Source organism: Peromyscus leucopus, chromosome 15, assembly GCF_004664715.2.
Source record: "Peromyscus leucopus breed LL Stock chromosome 15, UCI_PerLeu_2.1, whole genome shotgun sequence".
In the NCBI taxonomy this organism is placed as follows: domain Eukaryota; kingdom Metazoa; phylum Chordata; class Mammalia; order Rodentia; family Cricetidae; genus Peromyscus; species Peromyscus leucopus.
In genome coordinates this window covers 56,581,844-56,594,636 of record NC_051076.1, presented here as the reverse complement: position 1 = coordinate 56,594,636, position 12,793 = coordinate 56,581,844, and the positions used below count along the sequence as shown (strand labels likewise).

The 12,793-nt window shown below is 45.3% G+C and overlaps 1 protein-coding gene across 1 annotated transcript in view; it reads left to right on the top strand.

Annotated features, from left to right (window-relative positions):
- The window catches only part of Dstyk (dual serine/threonine and tyrosine protein kinase), a 48,385-nt gene extending 36,035 nt beyond the window's left edge, over positions 1 to 12,350 (top strand). Inside the window, exons 4-13 of the mRNA XM_028876538.2 lie at positions 450 to 682; positions 1,389 to 1,472; positions 2,379 to 2,555; positions 3,330 to 3,459; positions 3,826 to 3,982; positions 4,379 to 4,511; positions 5,967 to 6,080; positions 7,533 to 7,647; positions 9,904 to 10,038; positions 10,362 to 12,350. Of these exons, the coding sequence (XP_028732371.1) occupies positions 450 to 682; positions 1,389 to 1,472; positions 2,379 to 2,555; positions 3,330 to 3,459; positions 3,826 to 3,982; positions 4,379 to 4,511; positions 5,967 to 6,080; positions 7,533 to 7,647; positions 9,904 to 10,038; positions 10,362 to 10,549 (1,466 nt within the window). The 3' untranslated portion in view covers positions 10,550 to 12,350. The remainder of the gene's footprint in view (positions 1 to 449; positions 683 to 1,388; positions 1,473 to 2,378; positions 2,556 to 3,329; positions 3,460 to 3,825; positions 3,983 to 4,378; positions 4,512 to 5,966; positions 6,081 to 7,532; positions 7,648 to 9,903; positions 10,039 to 10,361) is intronic.
- The last annotated feature ends 443 nt before the right edge of the window (positions 12,351 to 12,793 follow it).

Here is a 12,793-nt window from a genome sequence, read left to right as displayed (position 1 = left end):
CTGAACCTAAAAGCTACTAAGATCAACAGATTTGTTTTAGACATAACTGTTCATTTTCAGGATCTTATTTAATGTAAGTGGCTGAGCATTGCCTGGCTCTTGATCATACTAAGAGTCAGAATTTGATAGCCAACCATATCTTTTCTTTCTTTCTTTTTTTTTTTGTGTGTGCGGGGGCATGTTTCGAGACAGGGTTTCTCTGTGTAGTTTTGGTGCCTGTCCTGGATCTCACTCAGTAGACCAGGCTGGCCTCGAACTCACAGAGATCCATCTGGCTCTGCCTCCTGAGCGCTGGGATTAAAAGCATGCACCATCACCGCCCGGCTCCAACCATATCTTTTCATGGCCACCATCACGGTAGTTCACCGGTGATGACTTGGGAGATGCCTTTATTTAGTGTGTCTGTACCTTTCCTTCACTGCTAACTAGTGTAGTCTCTACCTCTGTAGATGTCATTGTCCCTGAGAATGGAGAAACAGTAGGCACCAGAGAGATCAAATGCTGCATCCGACAGATCCAAGAGCTCATCATCTCCAGGCTTAACCAGGCGGTGGCCAACAAACTGATCAGCTCAGTGGATTACCTACGGGAAAGCTTTGTTGGGACTCTGGAACGGTGTCTGCAGAGCCTTGAAAAATCACAGGATGTCTCAGTTCATATTACCAGCAATTATCTCAAACAGGTATGAAAAGAATGGTCGCTAAGACACTGTGTCACAGATAACATCTAGAATAATGCACACACAAGCCCAACCTCAAATTAGCCAAGGATTTCCCTTTGAAACAGTCTAGTTGAAATTTCATTTTGTTTTCCTACTACATGACTACTGCCTGGGGAGGTGCTGATGAACTGTAAAGTCATGGTTGATAAAAGTGAATAGAAAGTAAAGAACCTAATTAGTCACAAAGTAGGGGTGATGAACTTGAGTTGACTCTCTATATATTGAGGGATAAATTTGTGAATATTCAGGCTGGACTAATTCTTTTGTTTGGGCAGCAGAAGGTAGGAGTGGGGACCATGTAGCCAAGACTGGCCTGGCCTTGAACTTGCTCTTCTGGTCAAGGCTGGTCTTGAACTCCTCATTCTCTTGTCTCTACCTCCCAAGTGCTGGGATTACAGTCATGGTCTGTGTCTGGCCAACTATGCTTGCTGTGTGTGTGTGTGAGAGAGAGAGGGGGTGGTGGGGTGGAGACTCTCACTCTGTAGACCTGGCTGGCTGAGAACTTGCTATGTAGAACAGGGTGGCCTCAGAGAGCCCCGCCTTCTTCCTCTTCCTCCCAAGTACAGGGATTAAAGGTGTATACCACCACACCCAGCTTGCTTGGACTTGCTCTTGAAGTTGTTCCGAAATGACTATCTGTATATACTTCTTCACTGTTCTCTTTCAGATTTTAAATGCCGCTTATCATGTTGAAGTCACATTCCACTCTGGGTCCTCAGTTACAAGGATGCTTTGGGAACAAATTAAGCAGGTGAGTGCTCCTCAGAGAAGTCTTTCTATCTGTGTCGGGATACTTACATCCTAGACTCTCCAACAGAACAGAGTCTTAGATCATGCCGTTAAAGTAGGGTGGCCATTATTCTGGTTTGGCTCTCTGAGAGAATTCTGTTGTATGCCTATTCTCAATTAATGACTACAAATGCTCCCCTTAACTCTTAAAAAGCCATAGATTTATGTAACACTTGATGAAGCCACAAAATTCCACCTCACTAGTTTCTTCATCTTTCTTTTATTCAGCCTAAATGTTTTCTTAAAAGTAGGTATTGTTGGGACTGGAAATACACCTTGGTGATAGATGGTTTGCATAATATATGCAGGATCATAGGTTTGATTCCCCGGTACCAAAAGAGCAAACAAGTAAACAAACAACAAAAATCTAGACATTGAGTTGGTTATGGTGGCATGCGCCTTTAATCCCAGCATTGAGGAGACAGAGGCAGGCAGATCTCTGTGAGTTCAAGGCCAGCCTGGTCTACATAGTAAGTTTCAGGATAGCCAAGGCTGTGTAGAGAGGCCTGCTTCAAACAAAATAAGCACACACGAAAAACCAGGCATTGTTGCCGGGGGCCAAGAGTGGTTCCTGTCCTGGACTTGCATCTATGTAGAGTTATTACTGCTTCAGGAGAGTCATCAGTTACTCCCTGGCCTGGAGTGTAACATATGGAGAGTTGTGAGCATTTAGGTTAGGCTTACTGGTCTTTGGTGCCTTCCTCTGGCTGAACCCTGGTTTTGAGGTAGATGGAGTTAGAGATGATGTTGGATTTCCTAGGCTCCTACATTAAGAGCTGCTCCTGATGAGTGAAGGAAGGGCATTTTTGGAGCTGCCTGGGAGTTCCTCCTCCTTCCGTCAGTGACTTTACTGTCCTCGTCTTGGCAGATCATCCAGCGCATCACATGGGTGAGCCCACCCACCATCACTCTAGAGTGGAAGAGGAAGGTGGCCCAGGAAGCCATCGAGAGCCTCAGCGCCTCCAAGTTGGCCAAGAGCATTTGCAGCCAATTCCGCACTCGGCTCAATAGTTCTCATGAGGCTTTTGCGGCGTCCTTGAGGCAGGTAGGTGTGCAGGAAAGGAGCGAAGGCTGGAATAAGCAGAAAAGAGGCAAAGAATTGCTCTCTGCTATCCTTATACTTTAAAAATCAGTACATTTTATTCTGTTAAAGAATAATAATATGTTATAGAAAGTTTCATCACCATATTTTTCATGTGGATCTTTTTATAACTCTAGAAAAGTTGGAGTGAGTACAGTTAATTTCTTCCCATATAACTGAATGAAAAAGAGTATAAAAAGTACACATGCCGCCGGGCGGTGGTGGCGCACGCCTTTAATCCCAGTACTCAGGAGGCAGAGCCAGGCGGATCTCTGTGAGTTCGAGGCCAGCCTGGGCTACCAAGTGAGCTCCAGGAAAGGCGCAAAGCTACGCAGAGAAACCCTGTCTCGAAAAACCAAAAAAAAAAAAAAAAAAAAAGAGTACACATTTAAATATAAAGTTTATATTGTATTTTAAGAATGAATGACAGAGGAATGACTTTCTAACTTAATACCAGTTCATAATTATGTGCTCCCTTCGGGAGCGTGTGTGTGTGTGTGTGTGTGTGTGTGTGTGTGTGTGTGGTGTGAGAGAGAGAGAGAGAGAGAGAGAGAGGATGACTAGATATGAATACTCATATCTATCTAAGAGGAAGATGACTGTCATTGTGTTAAATATGTCATGTACTTGCCGTTCAGTTCTCACGGTCGTTGGCGTGAAGGAGATACTATTATTTCTATGTATCAGGTGGAGAAGCTGAGGTGAGGACTTGAGTCTTGTGTTGTCTTTTTCTCCTAGCTAGAAGCTGGCCACTCTGGCCGTCTGGAGAAAACTGAAGACCTGTGGCTAAAGGTTCGAAAAGACCATGCCCCCCGTCTGGCCCGCCTTTCACTGGAAAGCCGGTCTTTACAGGATGTCTTGCTTCACCGTGAGTCCTTGTTTCTTTCCAAGTGAATGGAGGACATGCAGGGTCTTCCAGCACTCCTTTCCCTGCCTCCAAGAACCCCAGTGTCAGGCTGCTCCTGCCTTGCAAAGCTGCCTCAGCACTTAGTGATGCTTCGGAATTCATTTTGGTTCTGCTGCTTACGTAATATGAATAACAAGATCAAAGTTTATTCGGAATCACCCAGCTCAGTGATTTCTCCTGGGTTGGAACAACTCTTGAGTTTCTTCCCGTTGCATGGTTGTATGGTTACACTTCTGGCCTCTAGGCCGGTCGCATCTAAGAATCTTCAAGAGAATGCCTGGTGAGTTCCTGTTCCTTCTGCCTTATTGCTGTCTTTATATCTTATAGGTAAACCTAAATTAGGCCAGGAACTAGGCCGGGGCCAATATGGTGTGGTGTACCTGTGTGACAACTGGGGGGGACACTTCCCTTGTGCCCTCAAGTCGGTTGTCCCTCCAGATGAGAAGCACTGGAATGACCTGGCGCTGGAGTTTCACTACATGAGGTAGGTCTTGGCTTCATTAATCTCTCTGGGGAAGACCAGAGAAGCCAAAGGCTGGATTAGTTTTGTGCCACAAGCTACAGTATGTCTGTTCTCTATATACCTGGATTTCAAAACGTAACGTAACTAGAGTTTGTAGATTTAGGCCAGACATGCTATCTTTGCTTAATCATTTCCCATCATAATTCCTCAGCTCTTCATTCTGTTATCTTTCTTAGTCACTAAGGACTGTCAGTATTGATTGTCCACAGTTTTTACCTTGGTGGAGAAGTAGTTCTCTTTTCCCTCTGTCTGGACTTGGACTAAGCGTGACTGTGAGGTTCTTTCTCCCTATACCCTGGCATCTCATGCCGAATTAGAGCCCGAGTGTGGCGGCCCCAACCTTTCTCTTTCTCACAGGTCTTTGCCAAAGCACGAGCGACTGGTGGATCTGCACGGTTCGGTCATTGACTACAGCTACGGCGGCGGCTCCAGCATCGCGGTACTGCTCATTATGGAGCGCCTGCACCGGGACCTCTACACGGGGCTGAAGGTGAGGGAGGCCAGAGCCAGCTGGAGCCACGCTCCGCCCTTCCTCCTCGACTTCATCCTTTCCTGTTTATTCAGGACTTCTGATGGTCACAGAAGTTGTTGGACTAATCTGGCTTTGCTGCATTATTTCCAGAAAAATGTCAGACATTTCTCAGAATCCATTTTTGTCCCAGTCTATTTCTGTGATGCTTTTATTCACTACTTTTTAATTTTTTTTTTTTTTGTTTATTTGCTTGTTTTTTAAAACAGGGTCTCACTATGTAGCACTGGCTGGCCTGGAACTCTGCTATGTAGATCAGGCTAGTCTCTAACTCACAAGAGATCCACATGCCTCTGCCTCCAGAGTGCTAGGATTAAAGGAAGGTGCCACCTTCCTTTAATTTTATTTACCATTTTGATGTCCCGTGGTATGATGAAAATACAGATTATTTGGAAGAATAAAATAGCTTCTTATTACTCTTCTGGATAAAGCCAGTATTTGTTAAGTGAACAAGTATTTATTAGAGACTATTTTGTGCAAGGCCTTGTATTAAGCATCATTAGATAATAGCAAAATATGTAATTTCCAGGCACATTTAAGAAATATTCCTCTTGTTTTCTCATACACTCAATTTATGTAGTGTATGAGAGAGATGTAGGGTGGGGGCAGCCACAAAGTCACTTATATGGTCTTGTTATGTGATCTTGATTTTTTAAAAAATAAATTGGGGTATGCCACTGAGGAATTACATTTGAATAAAGGTGGAACTCAGTTGAATGCTGAGTTTAAACTCTCATCTAAAAAAATAAATCACCAGTAAGGGATTTAGGTTTTTCTTATCTGTCCCCTTCACTGGAGCTGAGTAGAAGGAGCGAGAAGCTGATCTCAGTGTCTGGATTCTCCTATATGAGCTTACAGGGAGACTTTCAGAAGTAAGGTAGAGAAAACAGGAGGAATATTTTCAGGAGTCACAAGAAATTGGTGAGATGAAGAGGAGACTCCAAGTAGTTCCTTCTTTATCTCAGGAAACCTGGAGTTTTCCTGTAAATGGGCTCCAAGATCCACTTGAGGATCCTGGAGGAAATTAATAGGGCGGTTTTCAGAATCACGAGGACTCTAAGTTAAAGTAATCAGAGTGCCTTTGGAGTTGGAGCCTATAAACTCAAACCTGGGCTGACCAAGCCTGTGAAAGCAAATCTTCCTCGAGGCAGTGCCAGAGTCACTGTGATGTTGGGAGTTGAGATGCTGTTAGTCCTTGAACTGCTGCTCTGATATGGATGTGGTCCTGCTGACCAGCTGCCCCTGCAAAGGGCTTCATGTTGCTTTGCGTCCTGTACAGCTTGTTCTTCCTGCACCTCCCATTCACTGCTCTGCCCTTTTGTGCCACCGTAAGTCATTTAGTTGCTCACAACTGGAAGTCTCAGTTGGGTCAAGGAGTTGGGCTCCTGTGACATTCAGGCTCTTTTGTCTTCCCAGGCTGGGCTGACCCTGGAGACGCGTCTGCAGATAGCTCTGGATGTGGTGGAGGGAATCCGCTTTCTGCATAGCCAGGGGCTTGTCCATCGGGATATCAAACTGAAAAACGTGCTGGTAAGGAAGAGCTCTATTCAGAGAGGATCCCTGCCGCTGCAGAGGGTCGCGAAAAAGGCACTTGGATTTAGGAAAAGTCTGCGTGAAAGCAGGCACGGTGACGCGATGGCGGGTGGATGGTGTCCTGAAGTGAAGCTTAAGGAGCAATTTCAACCGAGCGCCTGTGTCAAACACTTTCCCCCACTGTTGAGAAATTCTAACTTCATAGAAAAGTTAAGAATGGCATAATGGCAACCCAGACTCCTTGTATCCTGTGTTCCTGTCAGGATATTCACTCAGTTGTAATTTCTGTTTGTCTTCCTGCACCACGTGAAGGTCAGTTGTTGATAACACTTCAATCCTAAATATGCCAGCGTGTCTGTCTCTCCTAAGAAGAATCTTCTACACAATGAAGATGCCATTGCCACCTTGAGAGATCAGAACATTGATACAGTACTGTTATTAATATATATTCTGCTATTATCTCCATTATGTCCAGTTGCTCCAAATACGGTCTGTCTGCTGTCTGTCTGTCTGTCTGTAACCTAGGATCTAATCCAAGGATGCTGCAGTATATCTTGTTACCATGCTATTTCAGCCTTCTTCAATCTAGAATAACCTTTGTCCTTTTTTGTTAATGTCATTGGTATTTTTGAGGGGTCCAGGTCTTTGTCATTGTTTAGGGCTTGATCAGAGATGCTAGACGAGAGCTAACGTGCATAACGCACCTTAAAAGGTCCCATTGCATTAAACCGTAGGAATCTTTTGACTGACTCCTCTTGAAAACATCCATCAGGGTCACTGAGATGGCTCACAAACTATGGTACCCGTTACTATAGAGTAGAAGGAGAAAACAGACCCCTACAACTTGTCCTCTGGTCTATATCACAAAGTAAATAAATAAAATGTAATAATTTAGAGAAAAAATACCTTCTAATAATCACCTGTCAACACCCCATGAAGTTGCAGTTTGGGGGAGAGAAAGATAGCCCAAAAATTATAGATAGGAAGCCAAGAGACAGTCAGTCACCAGATGAGACACATTGATTCTCTGGGATCGGTATGTGCTGATTTGTTTTTGTACCATTGTTTTCTCTCTACTGTGCTGGGGTAGAGCCAGGGTCTGTGCATGCTGGCTCAGGTCTCTACCACAGAGGTACGCCCTAGCCCTGTATTAGAGCCTTAAGAATTAAAGAGTCACTTCAGCTGACTAAGAGGGAAATCAGGTGCCAACATGTTTTCCTCATCTTACAGACCTTCATCCTCACTCTTCCAAGAGTCTAGGGATCCTAGCATGTTCCAGGGGTATAAAGATGAGGGAAACACTCCCTGCCAGCAGGTTGCTCACTGTGGGGAGGAGGACAGTGACAGAAGGGAGTCTGAGACAGGGAGGCTGGAGGCAGGACTCACTAAGTACTGCTCTGAGGCTGGGTGTGCCGACCCAAGGTGACTCTGACTTGCTCTTTTTGGCAGCTGGACAAACAAAACCGTGCCAAGATCACTGACTTAGGATTCTGCAAGCCAGAAGCTATGATGTCAGGCAGCATTGTTGGGACACCCATCCATATGGCCCCTGAACTTTTCACAGGTAAGACTGGAGGGCCAAGAGTGGGTTTAGGCAGACCCCAGTACTCTGCCTTGGGGTGCTTCCCCTCGGCTAAGTAGTGTGTACAGGTCCTGCCGGCAGCTCTGACACAGGCAGTGAGAAAGCAGACCAGGGAGAGGATGAGGGAAAGGATGAGAGACGGTGAGACGTAATGGAGTTGCCAAGTACTCTTTCGGCTGTGTCTCCTCTTGGCTGTGTCTGGGCTATTGGTGCTGTAACTGCCACACTTAGCACCTACTTAGTCATAAAGTTCGGTTGAATAACTTGTAGGTGATGGAACCTGTCATTAAAGAACTTATTATCGACATGGAGATATACTGAGAGGTAAAGTCATTTGGAAGCAGTGTAAGGCAGCATTAAATGCTAGATTATAGGTGCTATGATGTACTGTGATGCAGAGTGAAAGCACAAACTAAGGTTGGAGTGCTGGATGGAGTTATGGTAGAAGTGAGGATTGGGCTGACATTGAGTCCTAGCTAGAAAAAGAGGTGGTGGGAAGGGAACTCAAGACTGAGTGCCCACTTTGCAGAAGGCAGGGCAGGTATGTCTCTGGAGATCTTGTTTTACTTCATCCTTTCAGCAAGCCTGTGGTGATGTTGGTATATTTCTATGTCAGATTCATAGATTAAATCGGGACTGAATTGATGCAGTAACTGACCCCTAAAACACTGAGGTAGAAGGCCTGACCCTGTGATTTGAATCTAGGCCTTTCTGTCTCTACAGTCCAGTCATGAGAAACATCTGGAGGCTGGAGAAGGGGAAATACCAAAGGGAACTGCAAAACAGAAATATTTATGACAGGAAAGAAATCCACTTGGCAAATAGTGACAGACAAGGTCCAAGAAGTCCATAGACTGAAAACCTTGAGGAGGGTTAGGGTCTTGTGCAAATAAGGAGGTGCTGAGCTTCTGAGCAGGGGAGGGTGGCAGAGGACATATGCCTGGACCAGCTCACAGCCATTGGTGGAAAGGACGTGAAGGAGAAGAATCGTGTGAGGTGCCCAGTTAGGCAAAGATTGTGTCCATGGTTAGGTTGGTACTGATGCTGAAATAAACAGGGTTACAGATTTGAGATAAATTCAGAAGACAATGGGGAAGCTTTTGTTTACTGCCTTGATGTGAGTGTTGACTAGAAAAGAATGGCTGGCATGGAAGATTGAAACTCTGAGCCATAGTAGATGGAGAATGATGGTACTGTGCCAAGGAAGATGGGAAAGAAGTCACAGCTCAGTCGCTAGTATTGATATGAGGAAAAATTAGCAATGCACTTCACTTTCTTTTTTTAGATTTATTTTATTTTATGTATATGAATATTTTGCCACATGTATGTATGCGCACCAAGAGTGTGCCTGGTGCTCAGGGAGGTCAAAAGAGGTTGAGTTCCCAGGCACTGGAGTTACATGTGGGTGCTAGGGATCCAACCCCGGGCCCTGTAGGAGCACCTGTGCTCTAAAGAACTGCGCTCCCTCTCCAGCCCTGAATTCCCTTCATTCCATAGAGGCCGTCACCTGGCTCTTCCCTGGCTGACACACAGAAGAACTGGGAATTGATAAACAGCTGTGTCTGACCCTCACTGGGGCCAAATGGACTCTTTCTGTTCCTAGGTTTACTGTATCCTGCCCTGCTGCTGTAACTCCGCCTTGCCTGATGCTTATTTAAATTCCCTTCATTGTCGTCCACCCTGTTGCTGTCAGGACACTGTTATAAAATAGGTTATTCTTTTGTATCCCTGCTCTGAAAAAAAAAAAAAAAAAAAAAAAAAAAGACCTGCTGCCCACCAAGTCTAGACTCCTCTCTGCCTTTAAAATCTTCCTATGAGAGAGAGATAAGATCTTCCTATGTATCCTAGACTGGCTTCAAATGACCCTTCTTCCTGTCTCTTTGAGTTCTGGAATTACAGGTGTGCACCACACCTGTTAATCTTTGTCTTTATCATCTTTATTTTCTGGTTCCCATCCATATTTCTCTAATATGGCCTTTTAGAATTGATCTTGCAGACTGTCCCATTAAAATGATAAAGCCATTAAAATCGTTAAAATGAGTTTCCTTCTTTTGACAAATTCTCATCTCTCAGCTGCCTTAGCATCTAGCTTTCTAGATTGTAAAGTAGGCATTACAAGTGTGCCTTGCCTACCAAGCAAGTTGTGAAGAACAATAGATGTGAAAAGCTTTAAAACTTGTGTAAGGACCTGCAGAAGCAAAGTGGCAGCTCACTGCTGCTCATCTGTCTCCACTGTAGGAAAGTATGACAATTCCGTGGATGTCTATGCTTTTGGGATCCTCTTCTGGTATATCTGCTCAGGCTCTATCAAGCTCCCCGAGGCATTCGAGAGGTGTGCTAGCAAAGATCATCTCTGGAACAATGTGCGCAGAGGTAAGAGCCACCAAGCTGCTTTGCTTTGACTCCCTCACTGAGAACAGGCAGCCTGGGCTCCACAGCAGGGCCCCCTTATGTTCTGGCCACTGCACAGCATGACCACATCAGGCGGACCATCATAGAATGCAAAAGGGTTACTGTAAACCAAACCATTGCTACTGGATAGCACTCAAGTACCGTTTCTAGAGCTGGCTTTCCTAGGCCAGTGTGTTGGTTTTCACCGTTCCTGTTAGGTTATAGTCTCCGTCTCTGCAGTGGAAGCCTGCGCTCTTTGCTCTCCCAGCTCTGCTTGATCGGCTGGTTTCCTCGCTCTCCTCCAGGGACCCGTCCAGAGCGTCTTCCTGTGTTTGATGAGGAGTGCTGGCAGCTGATGGAAGCATGCTGGGATGGTGACCCCTCCAAGAGGCCTCTCTTGGGCATCGTCCAGCCTATGCTCCGAGGCATTATGGACCGGCTTTGCAAGTGCAACTCTGAGCGACCAAACAGAGGACTAGATGATTCTACTTGAAGACAAAGCCTTGCTCTTCCACTCTTCCTTCCTTCCCTCTCACCTTTTGGCCATGGGGAGAAGTTGTCATTTGTTCGTTAAGGGAGCTCCTGAGGGAATTGGTGCTTGTTGGCAACTCAAGACCTTCCTGGGCAGAGATGGCTCCTGGACATCGAAGAATTCAGTGGCTGTTTAGTATTGATGCTGCCTCACACTATCTCTTTAGCAAAAGATTGTCTCAGATGTGTAAAGGCTGAGGAATGTGATGTTCTGGCCTCAGAACTGAAAAGGAGGCAACTGTTACCACTGTCTAGTCACTGTATATGTTTCTAAAACACTGGGGCCCTGCAGCGCAGGGTATCCAAACTATCATTTCACGACTTCAGCTCTAGCTGGAACAGTTCAGTTCTGTCCAGTGGTAGAGACCACTTAGAAACATGACCTTAGTTCAGCAGTGTACGATTGTAAGGGCAAAAACAAAACAAAACAAAACAAAAAACCAACTCAGCCAGATATGTGTTGTGGTTGCCAGGACCTCAGGTTGTAAGTCAGAAGCCCCAGGAGGCAGTTGGGTGTGAAGCTGTCTACCCTCACAACCCAGTGTTTACATTTCCAGGGTAAGGGAGCCCTGGCTTCTGCAGGGCAGGGCTAACCCAGAAGAGAGTCTGTTTGATTCGTGGGCTTCCCCCACCCTCTGCCTTCTTTCCCTAAAAAGGAGGGAGTACTCCAGACAGCATGGGAACACTCTAGACAGCATGGGAATACTGCAGATATCATGGTACTTGGACTTAGGCATCTGATCAGAAATAGACTATAATTTTGTTGTGTTTAATGGGATGTAGCCCAGGCTGGCCTTAAAATCTCATCCTTCTGCCTCAACCTCCAAAGTGCTGAGATTACAGGCATCTGCTACCATGCCTGGCTTTTAGCTATATAACACTCTTGTATTTCCTTCTTCAGTGCTGGGGGCAGCCCCCCGCCCCAGCCTCAGATGTGCTGTTAAGTGCTCTCCAATGAGCTACACTCCAGCTTTCTAGAGCTTTCAAAGCCGACTTTTAACACTAGGCACTGAGCTTTGATAATGATGCGGTTGAGCATGATGGTCTCCTACATCCTCACAGCTCCTCAGAAATGCCATGCCATGCTTTCTACATGCAGTTGTAATGGACAAGTGATGGGCCCAGTGTCTTTGGGTTCCTTGGCTCTGGCCTCATTTTTTGTAGAATGCTTAGTTTAGCTCTTAGAATTTTAACATCTACTCAACTATACCTAGTTACTCTGCTCTGAGCATTAATTTGTTGTCCCTGGACACAGTAGGATGTACAGGAAGTCAGGCGTCAAGAAAGAAGAAATGAGTCACCTCTGTTCGTTGGGCCTGTTGTGTGTGACACTTAAAGAGGCTCTGTGTAGCAGGAGACTGCTGGCCCTTGTTCTTGAACTCCAGCTGTAACACAAAGGCTACAGTTCCAGTATGGAAGCCATATTCCTGCATTCTTTGCACATCTTAGCTCAGGCTCAGACTCATAAGTGAGAGGTTAGATTTTCTTCCCCCCATCCAGGGTCCATTTTCAGTCTCTTGTCAGATTACAGGTTCTTTTTTTTCCAATCTTTAATTTTTAAAAAGAAGATTCCCTACATTTTTCTATACAGTGAGAAGGAGAGGCTAATGCTAAGTAAGGAGATAAAGAGCAGTTTTATAGTTCATTCATAAAAAAGTATACGGAAAAGTCCAAGATATTCCTGAAAGTGTCCAGACAAGCCAAAGGCCACATGGGGGTATTTGGTGGTGGTATTTCAATGCTCAGCAGGCTGAGCATGTGTACGTATGTCTAATTTGTGTGTATTTTACTTTATAACATTGTAAGCTAATTTTGGATTCTTTGTTTTTTAGCATCTATTATTATTTCAGTGATAAAATGCCATGAAATGTACTGTATTGTATGTCACTTGGGAAGACACTAGGTCCTCAGAGAGGTGAGGTGCACTTAGGGTAGTACAGGGCCAAAGTTTTGAAGATTTACCTCCAGGCTGAGGCAGAAAGAAGGGTAGTAAAGAGAGTTACCTTTACTGTGTGCCATCCTTCAACAAAAATTTCCATGAGGGCAGTTTACTCTAGCCGAGACGTGACCACCTGGCTGCTTCTTAGGAGCTGAAAATCTGGTCTCTCATTTTGCTTTGGAATGGGGGGACAGGCCTTCCTGCAGAGCAATCAGGAGACATGCTGGCGGTCTGGCCCTGCCCGGCTCGCCTGCGCCCTGGAGCTAG